General features: G+C 35.3%; 1 protein-coding gene across 2 annotated transcripts in view; it reads right to left on the reverse strand.

Annotated features, from left to right (window-relative positions):
• LOC137245184 (uncharacterized) overlaps positions 1 to 24,096 on the reverse strand; it is a 104,933-nt gene that overhangs the window by 80,525 nt on the left and 312 nt on the right. For both annotated transcript variants that reach the window (XM_067775439.1, XM_067775440.1), the window contains exon 2: positions 23,553 to 23,685. In XM_067775439.1, the coding sequence (XP_067631540.1) occupies positions 23,553 to 23,573 (21 nt within the window). In that variant the 5' untranslated portion in view covers positions 23,574 to 23,685. The remainder of the gene's footprint in view (positions 1 to 23,552; positions 23,686 to 24,096) is intronic.

A 24,096-nucleotide genomic window follows, 5' to 3' on the forward strand; every position in this document is an offset into this window, starting at 1 on the left:
TGATGAGACATCTTAAAGTTGTGTTAAATCATTATACTTATGGGCAATAAAAAAGGATCTCTCATAACGAAACAGAAGTAATCAACAGAAATTACTCTAAATGGATATATCCCATCCAACTGACTTCTGTTTGACCAGTCTTTAGTGCTAGACATTCATAAGAACTTGAATCAAATTCATCATGGCATCATTTAGAGAATTTAATTCAGCAGAATGCATCGAGCAGCAGTGATCAAGATGTTAGCAATGATTTTGATTTTATCGACTGGTGAGCCTTTTTTCGATGGCCTTCAGATGGGAAAGCTATTTTGTGATCCAGAGTTCACTAAACGCACCTGCAAAATTTACATGGGACGAGGTCATTAGGGTTGAAAAAAACTGTTAAGGAAACAATAAGTTACCTAAGTAAAAAAACTTTTACTAAAAACTGTATCACTAAATGTTTCGGAAACAACAGATGTTAGGAAAAAACGGCTTCTTTACTTGAAATAGGGGTAAAAAAGGACCTGCGTTTGCAATATACATATGTATATGCTGTGATTCCCACATCAGGCCCTGAAGAAGTTAACCCGTATGCGTAATTTAGGCAGTCGCTTAGTCGGTTATAACACCAACGATGAGATACTGATTGGGCTAGTGAGAAAGAAAAAATCGGAAATATTTAGTTTGGTGTTAGGTAGGAAAAATACTTTCTGGTCCGTGAGACTAGTACAGCTAACAAATAGGCTTCCATACAGAGTGATGCCTGCCATTGCTAAAGATTCAAGAATCACTTGCTGAATGGGAATGATATAATATCACACCAAAAAGTGTAATATACATAATATAATATAAAATAATGTTATATGATATAACATGGCACTAAATAACATAGCATTAAGTAACATATATCGTAATTTAACATTACATAACATCACACACGATAACATTAACATACTATAACTTAACATATCATAAAACAACATAATTTAACATAACAAATTTAAACATGACTTAAACAAACGCAATGTAACATAACTTAAACAAACGTAACATAAAATAACACAACATAACATAGAAAAACATAACATAACATTACTATTTTCTCAAAATGTTAAGTTACATAGCTTCCGAATTAGCGGAACAATATAACGGAAACAACTGAGCTTTCTTTCCATCAATTTTATGAAGCTTTACGTAGCATAGCCTAAGATAATTTACTTCGCTCTTCATAATATTATTTGATATACATACGCATATTATTAATATTGAGCCTTAGCGCCGAAAATACCCCAAAATCAGGCAGTAGTAACAATAAACTGCTACGAAAAAAATTCAAATAAATTTATTTACTTTTATATCTACGCAGTCATCATCATCTTTGCTGCAGCCATACAAAAAAAAGCAAATAAACACGTATCGACTGGCCATAAGCAGAAGTTGCATCTGCATGGGCCAAGCATATTGCGGTCACTTAGTAGCCACAAAATATGCCGTCACCAATGACTATAACCACCGACAACAATCAATTGAAAAGTGAAAGGCATTCCTTAAAGTCTGCATTGTCAGCATTTCCATTTTGGTGTCGATTATTTTCTGTTTTGTTTTTATACGAGGTTATTGTATTTGGTATTTATTGCTCAATTCTTTCATTTACACAATTTTCGTTTATACGATTTTCTTAAGTCACATGATATTCCTATCGATTTGCTAGTATGTTCCAATTAAGATATCAAACCATCAAATTACCAACAAATCTTCAATCAGCTCTCAAATTTTAAATTATTCAGTTGCACATCACTCATTATTACAACATTGAAAATAAGTTACACGTTTAAATTACCTTTGATTTTTTGTAACCCTTTTAAAGTGCTTCCGTTTAACGTTAAGTTCAGCTTCTACAGTTGCACCAACTTTGTTCATAATGTCCACCTAATTGTAGCGTACTTGGCTAATTAATTACCTAAATTAATTTTATAACATTTAATGGCCTCGCTTAGCATTAATTTAATTACTTTTTGTTGTTTTATTTTCCTAGGCGCATTTAATATAACAATAAAATTATCATTACATACTCTAACCCTTATTCTGACCTCTAATTTCTAATCTCATTAATAATCGTGTTATAATTTTTTGGTGCTTCTTCTTCTTTGTGTTTACTCATTTTGTGTTGATACAAATCATGTTAATACTCCCATTTATGGCTAAACAAGTACAGCACATTACTACAACAGCTGCCAAGGGTAAAATGCAGCAGAAATCAGTAATACAATAGCCAAAATAGTAAGAAGTTGCTCTGCTTGGTCAAATGGCTTAAAAACCGGCGTACAAGTTTGTGTCTTAAGTCTAATGTTTGTGAGCGATTTTGAAAACATTGAAACTGAGCTTACTGAGCGTGGAAAGTTCAAGATTACATAAACTACATACTAACATGGACAGCACAAGTTTTGGTGCATTTGGAACACGTTGGGATATTTATTTTTATTGAGTCGATTGTGCGTAGTTGATTAGAAGAAAATTAAAGAAAAATGGAGTGGAGGAATGATGCAAATGTTTATATGGGGTGATAATAATAAACATTAGTACTGGATGGTGTAATATTTGTATTCATTTTTGGCTCGTCGTAATATAAACGCACTTTACTAAAACAACATAACATAACATAACATAACATAACCTAACGTAACATAACATAACATAGCACAATATAATATAACAATGCCTCAACTTTACACTGCAACGCTATGTAACATGGCATAACATAACATTAAACCTCACTTACCCGAACAAAAATTACTTTGATTTACTTAATGTAACATAAAAAACATTAAACAACATAACAGCACATCACATAACACAAGATAGCGTAAAAACAACACAACACTGGAGGATTGCCGACGGATAAAGAATAGTACCAACGTACCTAGGGAGACGATTGAACAAACAATGCGATGACTGCGTCACACTTGCAATGTTCCTATGCCACGGAAGGGAATGTGGAAGGAAGGAAGAGGAAGAACGCTGATGCTAGAAACTCGTGTGCGTGTCAGGCCTGATGCCCTCGAAAAGTCCGAAGCGCAGAAAAGAGCCAAGAAAGCTCCCTGCGCTGCCATAAAGTAAAGTAGACTTATATGCTGGAAAGCGTTTTGCGAGGAAGTGCATCGAGATCTCCGGGGGTAAGGAAACAGAAAGCACTATAGTAATTAATAATGAATTCCGCCCACCAAATCAGATGATGGACGAGGAACACATGAGACAAATTATGGAAGTTCTGTTTCCCACTCAAACACTCAGAGAGGATGGGCACGTCACCGAAGAAGACTGCAAAATTGCACCATTTCACGAAGAAGAGCTCAAAACTGCCCTACGCTGCATGTAACCTTGGAACGCCCCAAACCTTGACGGAACACCCTCGGAGGCAATTAGGCAAATATCTTTTCAGGACTTTTGTTGCATATGTACAACAAATGTCTCGAGCATTTTTCCCACCATATGGAAAACAGCACGGCTAGGGGGCAAAAAAGATGTCAATATTTCATCGCCTTTCCGCCCACTATGTATACTATATACCGCAGAAAAACTGATGTAGAGCCTCCTGAGGCAAATCCTCACTAGAGTAACATAGGCTTCCGGAGAGGTCACTCTACAATAGATGGCATTGCAGAAATGACACACGCAGTTAAGAAAGCCAACACTGCGTCCTACCGAACAAGATCGGATCAGCCAGGCGAAAGGATATGCATGAAGTATTTGAATGGAATTTCGAGGTACGCCAACACCTGCTAGAAATTCTGAGGGACTACTTGAGATATCGGAATCTAACGAACGAAACTACCCACGATCAAAGAAAGGTGAAGATATCAAATGGAGCATCCCAGGGCTCGGTACTAGGCGTCGATCTCTAGAACAATACTAACAACATTTTTCTTCTATTGGACATACCAGAATGTAAATTCCTAATTGATTTCGCAGGCTATATGGCATCTGCCATACGAGCGCCAAGCCGGGAGTTGGCATAGCTTAAACTAAATCAGGTCATGTGTAGTGCAACCATATGACTTACCGATCAGGGCTTTCAGCTTGCAACAACAAGCACGGAGATTGCCATCCTTGTGATTAGGCGTATCCCACTATCATTAATATGACGGTTGAGGAACATCAAATAGAAGCACTCACTTCAACGATATATCTGTAGGTAAAGCTACACAATATCACTTGTTTAGAGAACGTCCGAAGAACCTACGAAAGAGCTGTGCACACAGTAGCGAATCTGAGTAGATTAATGGCAAATATAGGTGGTCCAAACCATATACAAAGAATCTGCTTGCATCAGTGTCGTATGCTGTACTCCTATAAGGTGCAGAGATCTGCGCGGATGCAACGAAATATGGGAAGAGCCGGATCGACAATGACGGACGCTGCGAGTAGCTTCGGCTTACCGAAGGGTCTCAGTAGAAGCTATCCTGGTCGTTGAGGGAAGCATATCGATATATTTTCCCGCTCAGGAAAGATATGCAATGTCAATCGAGAAAAATCAGTCGGTCTCTGACAACAATAGTAGAGCAAAACACCACAAGTAAGTGTAGTAGGGAACTATTTCTTGACCTGAACACATAGATGAAATTACCACACGGAGATGTCAACATTTATCTAACTCAATTTCTAATCGGACACGGTTACTTCCGCAAATATCTCCACAGAATGGGTTAAGCTGAAACCCCGAACTACTTGTGCTGTGAAAAATTAGACGATGTATGCCGCATTTTCTTCGAATGCGGGCACTTTGTTGAAACGCTGGGGAGGATAGAAGAAATATTTGGCGACCTATCCCCAGTCAGTGTCAGCAGTAACATGATCTGCCGAAGCGACAGATAGGATACGCTCAGAACTAGAGCGAAATTTCTCGCGAGAAGGCGAGACTCGTAAGGCTTGCAAGCTTCTCGACATTCAATTTAATCGATTCTTTGGCTATTTTATATAGAGCTTACGATTTCTTCTGGAGCACGAGTGAAAATTTCCACAAAACCACAACTAAGAAACACCGAAATGTGTAGAATACTGCCAATGCAGCAACTGAATTTAAAGTCGAGAAGCTCGCGAGTATTACGAGTATTTCGAGGCCGTGTTCTCGGTATCTCGTTAAAAAAAATTAAATATTTTAAACAAAATTATATTGTAACGAATTTAGTGAAACTCCGCTTATTTTACACCTTCTGCAAACGTTCGAATCTTTAAACTGTTGAATAAATAACCCCAATATTCAATAATGCAAAATGGTTTTTATTAGACTACTTTGAATGTACTTCACAATAACTCTTACTTCACAACTAATTGCGTGTTTAAATCAAACTGATTAGTCATGCCTCAGCTTGTGCTGCTTTTATACTCTTCGGTTTCCTCGTTCACCCATTTCTCCAAAGGTCTAGTAATTTCGTGAACTTGATGCTTGTTTACCAGCTATATACACGTATATTTGTAATTTGTATACATATGCGTGTGTATATGTGAGTAGTACTTCTGCTGATGATGACATGGGTTTATGAGTATCTCTCTGTTGCCTTATATGTATGTGCGTAGATGATGATTGATTTGTTTATGTACATCGGCTATGTATCGGTTTATGTATCGGCTTAGTGATTGTAGTATCGCTTAGTGAAACTAATATTCGTCAAAATATGTATAAAAAATATGTTTTGAGTTAAATGTTATTGAAAAGCAATATAATAAAAAAAAATCACAAGTAAAACAAACCAAGTGTATAAATACTGTCCATACAGCAATTGAGTATGTGTTGAGAAGCTCGCGAGATTTACGAGTACTTCGAGACACAATAATCTCGCGAGAATTCGAGTTCTCGATTTCTTAGATCTCGAAAATCTCGCTTGTGTACGAGAAGAAATCATGAGCTCTGCTCAGCACATATATGAAGCATATACTTCTCAGCAAACAAGAAGTTGAATATCTAGTCCCTTAGCGTGAGAGTAGCCATGGATCTCACCTGCTTCTTTCCATACCTTAATCTTCGCAGTATACATACATAGGAATATATACGTGCAGTACGAAGCACTTCATACCCCTTTCTTGCTAATGACAACATCGGACAAAGATTACAACCTTGCAGTGCCATTTTACATTCAGAAAAATTCGTTTCTTACATATCTAAATTATTTTTTTTTTTTTCAAATTTATATCATTTTCTTTTAGAAATCCAAGTTAACACACTGGCGGCTCCCCAACATGTTGGATTCAAAGTTTACACGTGCAGCTGTGTTAGCATAATCATTCTTCCCACAATCCCATAGCCAGCTGCCGCTGTGTCAGCATAATCATTACTCCCACAGTCCCATGGACCACCTGCAGCTGTGTCCGCATAATTGTTCTTCCCACTTTCGATGGACCACCTGCAGCTGCGCTAACATAATCATTGTAAGCAACATAATTGCAACCCAACACCCGCTTCAAGGGCAAGTGCATTTCATCATATCGCGCAATGACAATATTGCGCAACGTTATCAAATCTATGGGAACCAAGTCAGTACCTATGCACATTGCAGCGGAATCAGCATATTTCTATTTCACAATGTTGTGAGACTTTTGCATTGCACATGCCAGCCAAGAAAGACACCTGCGGGAAGTCAAGGCCATACTCACACCCAGACATCGCATATATCTAGCTACAGAATGTAGCTGCAAAAAATATTATAAAAGGAAGCAACAGTCCACGCAGAGGGCAGTTGCGTCGGGGCTTTCATACTAACCGCTATCATACTTAGTTATAGAATACTGAATAAAGTGTTAAATCTTAAATCTAATAAAGCTTCTTTTCTTATTTAATGTCCAGGGCAAGTTGGCCCATTAATTTTTTTAGTGTAAGGATCCCTGATCCTTTAAGTTCCATAATGATAGTGATGTTAATTGTACACGGCGATGTCCTACGAAATACCAATTACCAGTCTCTGGATGAGCATCATACCTGTTGAAAAACTAGTCACTGTATGCACTAGAATCGAACCAGATGACATACTACTTCGTACCAATTAATGCACTAGCTAGCCCCTCGTCAGAATTATAATAGATGGCATACTACTTAGTTTAAGCAATAGTTATTGATAACAGCGTTCTCCGGTCTCGACCTTGCGATGTTACTTCCTGAACTAGTGTGGACTAGGATTAGGACCTCCTCTTTTAATCTGGATCAACCTGATGATTTTTTAGGGCTTACGGAGTTGTTTCCTAATTCCTCTTAGATTAGTGCGCGGTAGATGACTGTGTCAAAAGCTTTTGACAGATCAATTTTCAAGAGGTGGATGAGTTTTGGTTTATTCAGTCCGTAATATATCTGGGGCCATGCTGATGGCTGGCTAACAGAATATTTATCTTCAAATGAATGACATCGGTAGATATGACTCACCATCGTTAACTGAGTTTCCGAGCTTTTGCATTGGGATTATTTTTGCCATCATTTAATATTCTGGAATGACAAAGGCTTAAAAGACAAGTACAAAACATGCGTTAGTTAGCTGATACCCTTATGTCAAAGTGTTTTAGTATCGACAGAGCTATTACTATCGATTTATAATAACTGACCCTTTTAATGGCTTCTTTAATCTGTAGAAGTAACGGTGAGGTGGTATGTGCGCGTGCTTGAGTTTATGTGCCCGTTGATTTGTATGAAATCTAGCCTTGTTTACTGAAGTATATATTGCAAATTACCAGCAGAAAGCTTTATCGCATTTAGTCGAGTTGGACAGACAAAATCCAAATGAAATGCTTACTAGTATGAATAACTCCACAAAATTCTACTCGATAAACTATTCAAAAACTGGCTAGTATGAATAGCCTCGAAAATTTCTTCCCACAAAATTCTAATCAATGAACTACAATATTTGCTGGATACTTGGGCTTTTGACTGTAGGGACTGTAGGGTATAAAAATATACACAGTTGATTTTGAAATTATTTAATGTAATTAACTATCGACACCTTGGTATATATACTCTCTTTCACTTCAGCACCGAATCAAAAGCTAACAATACCAATACCTTTTAATTATTTCAATCAGCAGCTAAAGCTCGAATATTAAAGCTTGAATACTTGAAACAACTGCTAAATTAGCAACAAATATCACTACATTCCAATTACAGAAATTGAAAGCAAACGATGACCCCAATTAAAGACATCCAAAAAACATTAAAGACTAAGCAAAACTTAGTAGTCGATGAAATTGATGAAGGCTAAACAAGTGGCAAATGGATGTTATTGAATGCAAGCAGAAGCTTTTTGAACTAGCAATTGAGTATTTGAACAAGAAGAAGGAGTCGGACTACCTCAACTTTTCGAATCAATAAAACGTATGTGCAGAGGAGGGCTAGGAAATGAGTATACAACGCGTACGAATGCAAAATTGACTATGTTTAGTTAGTTGTACAAAATATGTATTAAAACTAAAATAAGTTTTCTGTATGCAATGCATCTTTTTGTAGATTTTTGTTTAAATCACTTATCTTGCTATTGCTTTAATCTAGTGGCGTAGTGAGATTTTCTTGCGCCTGGGGAAAAATATTTTTTCATATCCGATTTTTCTTTTTCCACACTTAATAATGTTGGGTCCTTAGGCGATCTTGCCCCATCGTTGATCGTAAATATGTCAAAATCAATTTTAATTTGCTGAATGAATGTTCGCAGTTAGCAAATGAATACTGAGATAGTCAAGAATATTTGAAGTGCCACTCGCACGTTCGGAAAAACATCCTCTCCATAATTCTACCAGAGTTTTAGGTTCAATTTCGTTTCCACTGGCAAGTAACATTTTGCAGTCACATATTTCGATAAAAAGTTCCGTTCCATCGAAATATATGTTACAAAATTCACCCAAGTTCTTAAAATTTTTTTCTATGTCGATATTATTCTTGTTTAAGAAATTTTCAACGCCTAAGTGAAATCAAAATTTATAATTAAGGGCATTTAGTTGTGTAAATATTGTACGTATTTCTTGTTGGAGACGATCAAGAACACTTTTCATAACGCGCGAAATTTCATATTTTGCGGAAAGACTAACATTTCTATCCGATTCTTCGGGAATTTTGCAGCGCCTTTTTACACGTTTTACTATACGAATATGCCATTTTTCACAAAGAGACTTCGCTTTTTCTATTGCTTCTTCACAGAGAGTGTCTCGAATTTCGGATAGTTCAGTTGCTAATGATTTAAGATCATGATACGCTTCTCTAAACTTCATCTCCGGATTTTGTAATCTAAGCTATACGCGATCAATCCTCCTTAAGATTTCATACCAGAAAAGAACTAACGTTATGAAACTAAAATTTGGTATATTTTGCAACAGAATTTTACCTTTGCTTCTGGTGTCACTTGTGAAGCCAGTGTTCTCTGCTAATTTTTCTAGCCCATCGACGATAATGCTAATCGCTTGTATTCTGGCGCTCCATCCTGTTTCAGATTCACGTTTGACAGTTTTTTTAAAGCATTTTATAATAATTCCCATCGTAACGTTAAAAGTGAGAAAAAAAGATATATGCTTTCAAGTGTTCCATATATATGCATGCATTTTTAGTATAGAAAGTTCTTTCCAGACATCAGTTACAATAAAAATACAAATTATCCAGGTAGTTCTGGCAGTTGGCGCCCCCATGTGAGTAGCGCCCTGTGCAAGATGTCCCCCATTACGCCACTGCTTTAAGTGTTCATGTGATTTTTGAAAGTAGCAAAACTTTTTTATAAATATAAAGAGTATCGTAAAAGAATTGCAAAGAAGTACGCAATCGACCCAGAAATCTTTAAAGTGCAACAGCAAATGTGTGATTTGAATGCATAAATTATGTGCATAGCATTTATTAGCAAAATCAATGTTTAAAATAATGTGAAGCGTAATGTAAGAAGTTTATATTTTTTAGCGCTCATCAATATTCTTGGCATGACAAATAAAACAGAAGATACTTGAATGAAACTTTCAACATAGCTGGTCGATATACTATATATATGTTCACAATTAGCGATAATGGTTGAGTTAAACTTTATACAAAAAATTTTTTTATATATATATTGAATTAGGTCTTTCAAACACATTTGAAAGTAGAGCTAGAAACATTTATATTTTTTGTTTTCTTTTCAAAATCATAACACAATTTGTGGTTTGACAATTTACAAGGGATCAACAATAACTTAACATTTGTTGGGGTACTATATTTTCAGAAATTTCTTTTGTATTTTTAATATTTGATTTTATCATTAAAAAGAGAAGACTGTAGACTTATGAAGGTTATTCTGACTGAACACTGCCATCTGGCGTCACATGCCTTCAAATTAGGCTAGGTCAGTGATAGCAGATGTAGAAAGTGCGGGTTGGAGGAGGAAACAAATAGAGCAAGTTCTTAGGGCCTTAGTTTTATATTTCATTAGCTTCGTATGAAATGAATATACTACTTTAAGTGATACAGTTTCAAAACTTGAATTTAAGGAGAATAACTTAAAGTTAGCGCTAAATTTTAGTGAAAATATGCCTCCCGTCACTAGGGTATGCCCCTTTTAAGTTTTTTTTTTTTTGTTAATAAAAAACTACAAAACGCGTCTCAAAGAAATGCTTTTGGGCTCAGTTTGGAAAACTTTGTGATTTCCCATGCCAAATTTTAGCCGAATAAAGTCGCGTAATTTTTGTTATACAAGGAAATGATTGCACTTTTTTGTTTCCTCCTATTTAGTATTTAAAGAGGTGTACTGCCTCAATTTCTTGGTACTTGGTGATGCAGAAATGGGAAAGAGTCGAGTTTAATACATAAGTACAAATCTTTATTTGTATTGATTGCGGTATACAAACCTTTTTTTTTGCCTGTCTCTATACCTAATTTGAAAATTTCAAAAACATATTCTTACTATACGGTGTAAATCATCACTAACGGAAAAGGTCTTACTTACTGTAAATTGTGTTGAATAGAAATGTTTAAGGGAGTAGGACTTACCAAATTTGCCATTGCATAACTTTATATTGAACAAGTAAGGCCGTGAGCTTTCATACACACAGCTTTCGCAGCTGAACAGAAGTTAATGAAATTTTAAAATTCGTTACACCTGAGAGAGTTATATGATATGGTGTCCTCTACTGCCGGTTCACCTATTGATCTGCCTATCTCTTCTCTTTTTAGGACTTACAATTTCGTAGATGCAAACCAAACTTAATATACCTTTTCATTTTAATGAAAAGTATAACAACTAACCCCTACAAGCAAAAGGGACCGCCGTTTCCATACCCAAATTAAAAAAACCATTTTGCCATAAAACATTTTTGATTTTTTGTACATTAAGTATTTTCGTGTAGTTTCTGGCGCTTCCAAGAACCATTTCAAGCTAATATTCAGGGCTAATCCTAGATCATTACTGAATGTTTGGCATAAATTCAGGGTTGTTTCGAATAGTTTCGTGATCATTTAAGAAACTTTTTTGCATAGTTTAAAGTTAGCACGAAGTTATTTAAGGATTATTTCCGAATTATTTTCGAGTTTTTTTGGTGTAATTTTTACCTATTTTGAAACTATTACTGGACAATTTCGAGATTATTTTAGTAACGGCAAACTTAACGGTAGTCTAAAATATATAGAAATATAAAAATAGATATAATTTTTCCATGTATAATTTTAATATAAAAATTTAAAAATCAAGTTTTTGTACTCAGATTTTTTGTGAACTTGTGTGTTTTTGGATAGTATGCTTTCTTTTACAAATATTTTCACCGCCATAAATGAAGCTAATAAAATCAACAAAATTGGGTTTATTATTCTTAAAATAACCCGTATTCAGTAAAACTGATCGCACTATGATTAATTCAACCTAGTTTGTTGTAACTTCAACAAAAGGGAAACTGTTCTGATCTCAAGTTAACAATATTCTGCAAAAACGACAAATCCTCAGCAAATTTAACTGATTTCACTGTTGATCTAGAAATCGTTGCAATATCAGCAGTTATATTGGTATTGTTGTGTTGACATTGTAAACGCCCAACGTAGTGTGATGGTAGCGCGCTATACCTACGACACCAAAAGGCTTGGAAAAACAACATCAAAGACTTTAGAAAAACGTTTTTACTTGTACCTTTTTTTATAAAACTGTGGCTTACATTTTATGAAATTTTCATTGTTCGTTTGAATTTAACAGGTTTTTATTTTACTGTAGTTTCAGGGATACCAAAAGCTTTTAAAGATTCAATATCCATGAAATTGTAACAGATCTAATGAGGTAAGCCGAAAACCGAAGCAATCAGGAAAATAAAGGCAACTCTTCTGCAAGCCGAAGAAATCTGCTGAATATGGACCCACTCTTAGAACGACTCATGGTAGTGGAAAGAGTGGTAATGCGCGCCTTATTTCCCAGTTCAAGTTCCCTTTTAGGGTAACTGCCAAAATTTGCCTGACGCACCTTATAAGGCATTCATTAAAAAACTAAAATTTCGTCCGCTCATTCTTTAAACTGAAGTAGGAGTGGTGGTATACAATGAAGCTTGAGTCATAGTGGATTTAGCAAATATCATGTAGAAAATTTGCAAAAAGGACATAAGTTTCGCCATTTCGCAAAATAAAGGCCGATTATCATAACATTATCTTGTAACAAATTTCAAGCAATTTTGTAATGGAGCTCGAATATAGTTCTTCAAGAAAAAACTTAAGCCTTTGTGTGCAGGAAATAAAATGTAAGAATAAAAAGTACAATTTCATATTACAAACACTGTCTTGCTGGACTAAGCCACTATAGAAGGTGGTTGGTAATCAGGCTTGTGACTTCCTATATTGTGGAGAAGACAATCAGGCCTGTTCTGGATTCCGATTCCGATCAATTTTTTCGGAATCGAAATGGATTGGTGTTCTCAAAATTATCGGTTTGAAAAGTATTGCCTCTGAGCAGTCGGAATGAAAATTAATTGGCAGATTATACACAAATGTTGCGATATTTGTCTTTCAAATATTTTTTTTTAAATTCTTCATTTTATTTGGAAGAGTTGTGTGTATTTTTTGTTTAAATTTGAGTTAAATTGGCATAATAAATCTTTCTTTAAAAACTTCTATCAAGAAATCTATTAGGCAAACAAATCGATGCTGATCGAAATGAAGTCGACCTGTTCTGAATTCCGATCCAGCGCATTTTTATGATTCGCACGCACAATAGCACGTATTCTTGCGTCTGCGCATCAAAAACCATATCTGCAGGCATTTTTTAATTAAAATAAAATTTTATGATACTTAAACCAAAACACATAAACGAAAACAGCTGATTAAACTGGTTACCGAATCGGAATGAAAACGATTCGAAATCGACTTCGAATCGATTTTTTACAATCGGAATTGAGAACACCAAATAGAAACCGAGTCGAAATCAATGTCGTTTTACTTTTCATTCCGAGTCGGAATTTAGAACAGGCCTGAATATATTTTGGCGAATATTAGCATTTCTTACATCACTATGCTGTTAGTAAATAAACACAACAACAAAAAAAGCAAGCAGCCACACTTATATGCAGCTCGAAGCGAAGAGATTATTTCACACACACATATGTATGTAGTCAGCAGATAAGAGCGAAGAAGAAAGAGAAATAATCACACATCACGTTATCATCAGCTAGGAGCAGAAGCTGTTACTCACACATACACACGCATATAGCTAGAAGAAAAACATAAACTACAGCTATACATGTATGCACATAGCTAAATAACCAAGTATGAGATACAACTGTTCCAGAAGGCATGCTTGTGAAAAGTTAGGAACTTAACGGAAATAGGTTAACATGGCTAACTGAGAGTATAAAAGCAGCGCGGTGCAAGCAGTAATCAATTAATTTGATTTAAGCACGCTACTTGTGAAGTATAATTGTGAAGTACTACTCCCAAAGTAGTCTAAATCACGACCAGTTTGCAATAATGAATATTGGAGCTATTTATTGGACAGTTCAACGATTCGAACGCTAGCAGAAGGTGCAAAATTATCAGGAACTCCCAAAGTTCGTTACAATATGAAGAAAGGTTTTATATCATGACGATATTAAGACTAATTTTTCTACATTTTTTTCATGATATCCGCTAAAGCCACTATGTCTTAAGGCTCATTATATAACATCTTTCCTACTTCAGTTGAGGGAATGCGCTGACGAAATTTCAGCTTTGAGAAAACGACGAAGGCCTGGCAGTCAAAAGTTCTTGCTCCATTATCTTTCCTCAAATATATCTTGCACCACAAGCTATGCTGTTCATGGATGTAACTAAGTTATTACCACCAACGTATTCTCATACTTCGTATCTATACAAAAGTTTCTTATTAACTTATTTTAATATTCAGGTGGCATGCAAACTTTCAACCATTCATCGAGTCTAGTGAAAATATTTATACTTATTAGCTCTACATACTTTTCTCTGCACTTTATTCTCTTGTGTGTTTATTATAAATATATTTTATGGTCATATATAGAAAGTTTATAAACAAGGTTATGCACTACACCTTTAAAATATTAATTTTACTAACTACGTACATACATACATGTGTAACTACTCTTACAAGAATATACTAACTGAATTGACTGCTTTTGTATCTAATTTAGCTGTAACATAAATATTTTCACAATGAGCTTCAGCAAACACTCGCCATATAACTGACCTAATGGAAATCAGTAGACTGTGGTGCAAATATTTTGTTAGCAAGTACTACTTCTTTGTATATAAATTGCAATTTTTTATTTGTTTTTGATTTTATTTACTTTTGCTGTTGAACTTTCGTATTATAACGAAGTTTTATTACTTATTTTCTTTTTGTCAAAATGAGTTCCACTTGTCTTTGCCACCATCATCAGTACCGTCAACAATGCAAAGCAAACAATTGAATTGTAATTGTCCGCAGCATGTCGTACTATTTACAAACATACATATGTAAATAGATATTTACATATATACACACATGTAAATGTGTACAAATATTTCTACACCCTTTGAGGTGTTAATTTGACAGCCAAGTGTTAAATAATTATGTGGCAACGGCGAGTATGTTTACTTGTATGTAAATATATATTAATGTGTGTTTATATGTACTCAGCTATTTAATATTTAACGACAATACAATTAAATAAATATTTGTTTAGTACGTCTAGTAGTTTATTTAATATTAGCAGACCCATAAGTGGTTAAAATACTCGAGCTTTGGTGCATAACTTAAGACATTTTTTAGTTTTCTTTCTGCAACCCCTTCTCGTACCACCCTATACAAATTCCAAACGCATCGAATAATAAGTTCGAAAGTCAACGGCCACCGATACAATAATACACAATACCTCAAATCACCCTCAACAGCATAAAAATGCAGCATTATGGCACTTGGTACATAGACTTGAAAGAACACCGCTTACACAAGAGGCATATAAGAGAGAACTTGAGGTCATATATAATATCGCTGCGAACAACGGATATAAAAAAGCACTAGTAGATAAGCTCAGAAGAACAAATGGAGAACCAAAAAGAAATAATGAAAAGGAAAATAATAGCTGGACGACTATGACATATACTGGAAAAGCAACATATAAATTGGCAAACTTCTTTAAAAAATACAACATTAACACAGCATTCAAAACATCGAACAATCTAGGGCGAAAACTAAGAACTAACATTAACTCAGAGGATCGGTTTAGCAGCCACGGCGTATACAAGCTCACCTGCGGATGCCAGCATAGTTACATAGGACAAACAGGACGGCAAATAAGAACAAGGTTCAGAGAACATATTAGAAATTACAACAAAAAAATACGGAATCCAAACATTATACCCGAGTCTAACTTCGCGAATCACATGGTCGAGAATGAATGTTCCCCAGCAAACATCAATAAAACAGTTAGGGTTCTTCACATACAGGAAAAGGGCCGACGTCTCAACGTACTCGAAAACATGGAAATCTACAAACAGAAAACATTCGACGGTAGAATAATAAACGAACAGATAAACACAATTTCTGACACAATATTTGAGCCTTTAAAACTTGTTTACAGGAAACAATTTAATCACACAGGTACAGCAGACAAACACACAACAACAAATAAACACAAAACAATTAACACACCAAAACAAAAAACCGACAAAGAAGGTCAAACGACTAAATTCACAGATTTCTACCTACCCCAGTCAGCCACACAAATCAATTAGTAAACCACCCTCGGTTCTAAATGAACACACAGCACATACAAATAACTAAATATACACAAGCATCAATTTGACAATACCTGCTCATATACCTACGAACTATAAATACAGGACAAACGACAACAACAGATCAGAACGAAAATCGACACTGACGATGGCACAACGCCGAAACCGGTTTGTCTCAAAACCAAATTTGACAAGGGATGACGGAAATCGTTCCATTATACATCAAGTTCGAATTAATAAGCACGACAGAGATGGCCCTACATTCAGAATCTCACTGATCTTCGAGGAGTCCATTGCAGACAGAACTCTTTGCGAAACAAGGAACCCATGCACTAACCCTGACTCAGAGGTCTTGTTCACGCGTTGATCGAAATGTGATGGCGGAAAAATTACAGCTGGTATCTATAAGCCCGACATTCAAGAAATCGATACCAGGCAGAAATGCATGCAATAGAAATTTGTTGTGAAGGATGTCTACGAAGTGGCTCGAGGAGTATCCTCATTAGGTCAGACAGGCAGGCAGCTTTGCGTGCCCTGCAATCTTACACAACTACCTCTAAGTTAGTGGATGAATGCATCTGAGTCCCAAGTAATTTGGAAGGTAAAAACTAGGTTTTGTGGGATGGATTCCGGGCATCACAGTCATGAATGTAATGAACAGGCTAGACAACGTTTGTAAGCAGGGCGGTATAGCAGCATTCTATAATCCAGAGCCCTTTCGTGGACTCACGAAAGCGTATACTAGGGAGACCATAAGTAAATGGAAAACAATGCAGTTCAGAAAATATTGGCTTGAGTAAAGAGAGTATCAATAACACTAATGAATTTTAGCAGAGAGGACCTACGGATTTTCACTGGGTACTATACGGGATAATATATTATCTAAGTGAGTTAAATCTATCTTATACATAAATCTGTTGCTTTTGTGAGCTGTAGGATGATATGCCGGTTAACAATCTTCGCAAATGCGTCGCTCTGGCAAGCGGAGACTCTCCAGCTAGGTGGTGTGTCTCGTAATCCCCTCGCGATATAGAGTCAAAAGCCTATAGAGGTACCTAGGTACATTAAAAGCCTTCATATACGGTAATATGCAGAAAGTATGAGCACAATATTTCTTAATAGATGTCGCAGTATATCGAGCCTTATAATAATACTCCCCATTACAACGTGTTAGCTTATCAACCGCATTGTCTCTTTTTGGCATACTGCCCTCTCTCTGTCTTGCAGCTATCGAAATAGGTGATTGTCTTCAAGATTTTATGGTCATTTATCCTTTGTTACGGTTTTAAAAAAAATCTTGTCGGATTGTCGATCGGTGCCTCATTTTAAGATCCACATCTTGTTATTCCGCCGTTTGCGAAAATGATAATTGTTCCCCGCAAAGTTTTTGTCTATGAACTGCTTTTCTTACGTTACCCACGCTAAGCCCTCGTTAATGCGGTTGGTTAAGCAGAGTACGGCAGAAAAGCATTGAACAATTCTACATAATTCCCGATATTGGATGTAGGTTCTTTTCGCCTCTTCGTCTCGTTTAGTGCTCAACTATATTTTTTTTGCCCCACCTCAGTTATTTCACACTTACCATGTGCTCAAGGTAAGCAGCACTTCCCAGGCCTTGCTTATCGTCATTAAAAGCTTTCTTGCTAACGACCAAAAAGCGGGTTGATAACTGTAATATAAATTTTAAGAAAAAGCGACCAAAAAAGTGGGTGCATAAGTCTAATATGAAATTTAGGAAAAATAACTAACAACAAAATCCGTTCCGATCCTTGTTTTAGTAAATTCATTGTTATATCCCGAGATGGCCCGGTATCTTCTTCTTCTAGCTATGAGGAGACTTCCAGAAAGTTTTGGAGAAATGTATCAATGTCCATAATCTTTTGCTGGATATTGATCGGAAACAATTTTATGTGATCAAGCTGAACCTTCTAGGCTATCCAAGCCCTCCTTCCGTGTAGAACTTAGTATCGCCAGAGGCTTGGGTAGTTCAGATTGACAATTGGGTTGGAAAAGGTATGCACTACCAACCCCTTTAAATAGATGCGCTACAAAACCTACTACAAAATAACATGAAGGGATGGCCGTCATCGGAAATGTTTTGAAGTAGAATCTTTCCGGCACCACTCCTGAACCAAATAGATTTTCTACTAGTGTAATGACTGAGGTCTTTTGGATCATTTTTACTTTTTGTCTAATAGCTAGAGTATAATTTTGAGACCATGTCGGTATTACTTCAGTCACATGTGTAATACTTGTTTTTCAAATAAATTCGCTTCAGTAAGTGATTATTTTGAAGACTATTTACGGCACCAATTCGAAAACATTTTTGGGACGTTTCGAACTAATACAGAATTATCTTACGGATCATTACGGAACTGCAAAGAAGTTCCGCATCAATTGCGAAACCAATGACGAAGTGGTCCAAAGTTAATCTGACAATCCAAATTTTTATAAGCTTTTATTTACTTTCACTTAGCTGTTGTCTGTAATCAAATTTTGCAAATTAAATTTGATACACTTCACGGTGTCGGATTGAGCTGAAATTTTGCACACATGTATAACTCCGATGACAATGTAATATCACCTTGCGAGAATTCGATAAATTAATCGATAACAGAGTTATCGGTAAAGATTTGTGTTCACAAGGGAATAAAAGCCTTACACCTCCAAACAAAAGAAGGTGAATAATAGGGCAGGTCGATTTAAAAATCGATCATTTCTCTGTGAAAATCGTATTCTAGGGATCAAAATGAGAAACTTTGCCGAAGGAACCATACCTCTAAAAAGAATTCTCATTTCCGCCCCCCCCCCCCCAGGTAGGGGTAAATTTTGAAAAATCCCACTTTGACCCATTTAGAGTGCTCCAATCGAGTCCAAATGTATGACCGACCCCCACTAACTTTGGAGGCCCGACCCACCGATACCAGTGGCACACCCCCTGGAACTCCTGGGGGTAAAGTGCATGTAAAGTGCAAAACCGGCAATTTTTTTAAATGTTTGTATGGTGAGGTATGGTTCCTTCGGCAAAGTTTCTTATTTTGATCCCTAGAATATGATTTTCACAGAGCAATGGGCGATTTTTTTGCCTCCCCACTAATCGACCCGCCCTAGTGAATAATCTACAGCTGCTCAAAAACGTGGTAACTTCGGTTTGTTTGTGTATACATCGAACATAGAAGTTAGGCTGTTATTCCTCAATTTTGCATAGTTTTCTGCGCACTTGATTTCGTTTTACAGATTTAACCCACAGAGCAGAGATCTGCAATGAGTAGTTGTAAACTGAACGCGACATAGACATAGTCACAATAAAATATGATTTTAAGTTAGTTAGCACTGTTTGAAACAATTTTATATGTGCTCTCTGTCAAAAATGCTTCAACTAACTTAGTCATATCTTATTTCGATTATGAATACGCCCCCCAATATATTCGCATCATGATATAAAAAATCGTGTACTCATAATCAGTCAGGGTTATTTAAGCGTAGCGATTCGTATCAGTAATTTGGTTGAGAGTCTTTTTCATCCTGACACCGCGTTAGCGTTAAACGCGAAAGATCTGACAACCGAGGATGCTGACATCCGAAGTGAAGCCACTTTTGGCAAACACATACGATATGTTTTCTCGAAAATCTGTATATTCATATGTATGTATGTATGTATTTAACATTTTGTTGTTGCAAGAACACACGAACATGTGTATACACATATATACAAATTCATTTGAATGAGTTGAACAAAGCATGGGGCGCATTCCAAAAGCACAACTGCTGGGGAAGTTGATAAGTGATAACTTCTTGAAACGCACAGTTGCAACTTTACGACAAATTAATGAGCATAAAAATGTTCCGCTCTATTCACTCAACGTTTTTATCGATTGGTTGTTGACAGTTGGCTCAACGTATCGTTTCAAAAGCACAATTTCTTTCACTCAGCTGATAACTGATTATTAGCTAGATCAATAAATTGATGGAACAAAAAACAATGATTAGATTAATGTTAATAATATAATACACTCAGACATTAACAAAACAGGAGGTCTTCCAAAAGAACTATAAATATTTGTTGGTGCTAAAGTTATGTTGAGATCTAACGTTGACGTTGCTAAGGGACATGGAAATGGAGCAATAGGTCACATCACTGAAATTATATGGCCAAATTACAGATGTGCTCAACTATACCATAACGATATACCATCGGTTCACGTAGACTTTGGTAACGATGTTGTTCACATAATACAGCCTAAAACAGTTCAATTTCCTTCCAAATTTAATCACGGCACAGTTGAAAGCAGAATGTTCCCGATTGTGTTGTCGTGGGCTTCAACTATGCACAAAATGCAGGGAACTACCGTAGATCTTGCTGTTGTTTATCTAGGTTGCAAATTATTTGCTGCTGGTCAAGCTTATGTGGCTTTAAGCCGAGTTAGGTCTTTAGCAGGTCTTCGTATCGAAGAACTTGACTGTTCAAAGTTGACTTCGAATAAACCTTGTAATGTTGATACATTAAAAGAAATGGATAGGTTGAGAAACGTTACAAATAACTAAGTAAAGATTACATAACTAATTTAAACAATATTTTACCCTATTAAAAATTAAAAAAAAAATGATATTTAAATTAAATTTAAGAAAAAGCTATTCTAAGAACAAGCTTTTATTACTTGTTAATAAAACGAACTAAAATGTAGAAAATAAAATTTTAAAAAAAAACTTTTTTAAAAATAAGCTTTTATTATTGGTTAATAAAATTAACTAAAAAACTAAAAAGTAAAAAATAAATTGACTGTAAAGAAATATACCACTTTATAAGTTCAACGATAATTAGGCTTCTTCGTCTGCGACATAAAAACTCCATATTGTACATAATTGTACAACTTTTATCATTAAAACTTTACACCTAAATTATTAAATCTTACAGTTTATATCACAGTCCTAATTGCTCTAATAAAACCGTGTTAAATTTTGATGATATAACTAAGAACATTTAGGACCTCCTTTTCTGGCTATCACAATGTAACACCCTTTTATTAGATCAATTAGGACTGTGATATAAACTGTAAGATTTAATAATTTTGTTTTAAAGTTTTAATGCTAAAAGTTGTACAATTATGTACAATATGGATTTTGTTTTTGTCGCAGAGGAAGAAGCCTAATTATCGTTGAACTTATAAAGTGTTATATTTCTTTACAGTCAATTTATTTTTTACTTTTTAGTTTTTTAGTTAATTTTATTAACCAATAATAAAAGCTTATTTTTAAGAAAGTTTTTTTTTTTCTTTAGTTTTATTATTCAACTTAATTTATATTCTCAACACACTGTGTTCTGTGAGCGCCTTAAAAAAACTAAAAATTTTGTCATATTTCACTTGCACCTACTGTCACGAATTTACGCTGCGGCATTTAGCCCATGCGGTTTCGAGTATCGTCTTACCACGAGACTTCGTGCAACCCATTGTTGTCACACGCCGGCACACTTACACAAGTAAATAAATAAATAAATAAATAACAAAAAACTTAAAAGTAAAGTTACTAAACTAGCCATATCACACATCCGTGCATAATTTTACTAACACACACACACTAATAACGCAAACCAAGGCAAAGAGACTGGAATGCATTCTTCTGTGTTACGCTGAGTTCACATTTTTACTATTTTATTTTCATTTGTCTTTTATTTTGTACTTCTTTTCTTATTTTTTGCAAAAAAAGGTTGCCGGAAGCAATTTCACACATGCGACTATGGCGACTATGCAAATAAATTTCTTCATATAACGGTTTTATATGAAGTTTTTTTCGCCCAAAGTGACTTTGCAGGTTGTGTAATTGGTATTATTACCAGCACAAGCTAGTGGTTTATCTCATTCAAATGGCAGTTTATTAATGTCATTAGGATTTGTTGGGCCTTTTTCATTTTACTCTTTTAATCCTATAACTATATGCACAAACAAACGACTACTTGGTCCACATTTCGGTCTATAGCGTGTACCCTTTTTAAACAAAATTATTGGTTAGGATAAATACAAATTTAAACAATGCAACAACAGCCCAAAAACTCTTCGAAACGTATTCACTCCTTAACCAACAAGTACACTTGCCACTTAGCAACAACAATCTACATTATGTCGGAGAGCCAGGCGGCCCTGCGTGCCTTGCAATCCTACACATTTACATTTAAGCTAGTGGATGACTGCGCTGAAATCCTTAATGACCTAGGAGCCAAAAACAAGGTTTTGTTAGGATGGTTTCCCGGACATGAGGGAAATGAAGGTAATGAATATGCAGATTACGTAGCAAAGCAGGGTGCTATATCATCATTCTATGGTACAGAGCACTTTTATAGACTTACAAAAGCACACACCAAGGAAAAAATAAGTAACTGGGAAACTAGACAATCCAGACGTCACTGGATTGACTGCCCAGTGCAAAGATAGGTCAAACTGTTTATACTTCCGGCAACGAAAATATCAGCCAAACTCATTAATCTAAGCAGGGAGGACTTAAGGACTCCCACAGGGTACTATAGGGGACACTGTGATATACGATATCACCTAAATAAGTTAAATCTATGCGATACCCAAATTTGTCGCTTCTGTGAGATGGAGGATGAAACGTCGGTTCACATTCCCTGCTAATGCTTCGCCATACAAAAAGGAGCACTCATCGAAAATTTACTGATGGTATATGCAGCAGCAAACAGAAGAAGAGCATTGGCATTTTCAAAATCAAATTTCGCCAATTAAGCTCCTATTTTTATATTTTCGGTAATTTACAAAAAAACTTCTATAAATATTTTAACATATAACTTGCATTTTGATTGTACAAAATAAATTTGGTTACAAAACTGCATACTCAAATAAAATTCAGACTACTCTAAAAAAAGTCGAACTTTTTCGAAGACTTTTTTGAAATTGGTTATCATAGTTTCAGTTAAAAAACTTGGTTCTTTAAATTTAAAAAATTAAATAAACAACGGTTCCTGTGATTGAAATAATTTCCATTTTGTTTTCGTCTAAATCGAAAGAAAGATCACGATTTCAGTTTTGAAAACTTAAACGGTTTCAAACAGTCATCGTTACTGCTACGGTGTCCGTGTCATTTTTTGTTTTGTTTAATCAATTTCTTGTAGGCTACATTTGTTTTCTACTTCTATTACTTTTAGCTAGTTCAACCTAATTTAATATTATGATATCAAGGCCAGATTATGTATGACGCCGAAAAATTTTGCGTCGAAGTCACTCACATTCATATACACCAAAAATTTCACAAATGCGCTCAGGTTTACTGAAGTGATTAAATGCACTAATATCATACAAATTTTGTAGCGCACGAGAAAAATTGACTTGCTGGGCTTTACATAATTTTCGCCTTAGTTTCTGTTTTGCTTAAATTTTAAACTCACCAACAAAATTTGAATCCTCATGGCTGCACTCGAAATTGCTTAATCCAAATGCGAATAAAAATTTATTTCCAATAAAATTTTCACTTTTTATGGATGCTGCGTTGTACTTATATTATTTTACAATTTTTTACACCTTTTCGCAAATGAAAATAAAATAAAGAGAAAACTTAATTAAATTATAATGACACAGTAAGCAAGACTAAACAAAAAAACTCATAACTAAAAAAAAGCACTAAAATACAAAATTTGCAATTTAAATACAAAACTAACTTAACGTCTTTGATTAGTCAGTATTTTTTTGGGAAATATTTTATATGTTTCTTATGCAATATTAAATTTTGCATTAACTGCACAATGAAGAAAGTTTCACTGGGTGTCACATAAATTAAAATGAATGACGAATGAATCAAATAAATCATAGAGTGAGTCAAATGAGTTTCCCATACAAGCGCGCTTGCGCAGTGCTCACTCAAATTGCAAAGAAAGTAAAAGTGTTGAAAAAAAAACAACAATAAAAATTCATTTAAATTGCAACGAATTTAAT

The sequence above is a fragment of the Eurosta solidaginis genome, chromosome 3 (genome assembly GCF_040869045.1).
Source record: "Eurosta solidaginis isolate ZX-2024a chromosome 3, ASM4086904v1, whole genome shotgun sequence".
In the NCBI taxonomy this organism is placed as follows: domain Eukaryota; kingdom Metazoa; phylum Arthropoda; class Insecta; order Diptera; family Tephritidae; genus Eurosta; species Eurosta solidaginis.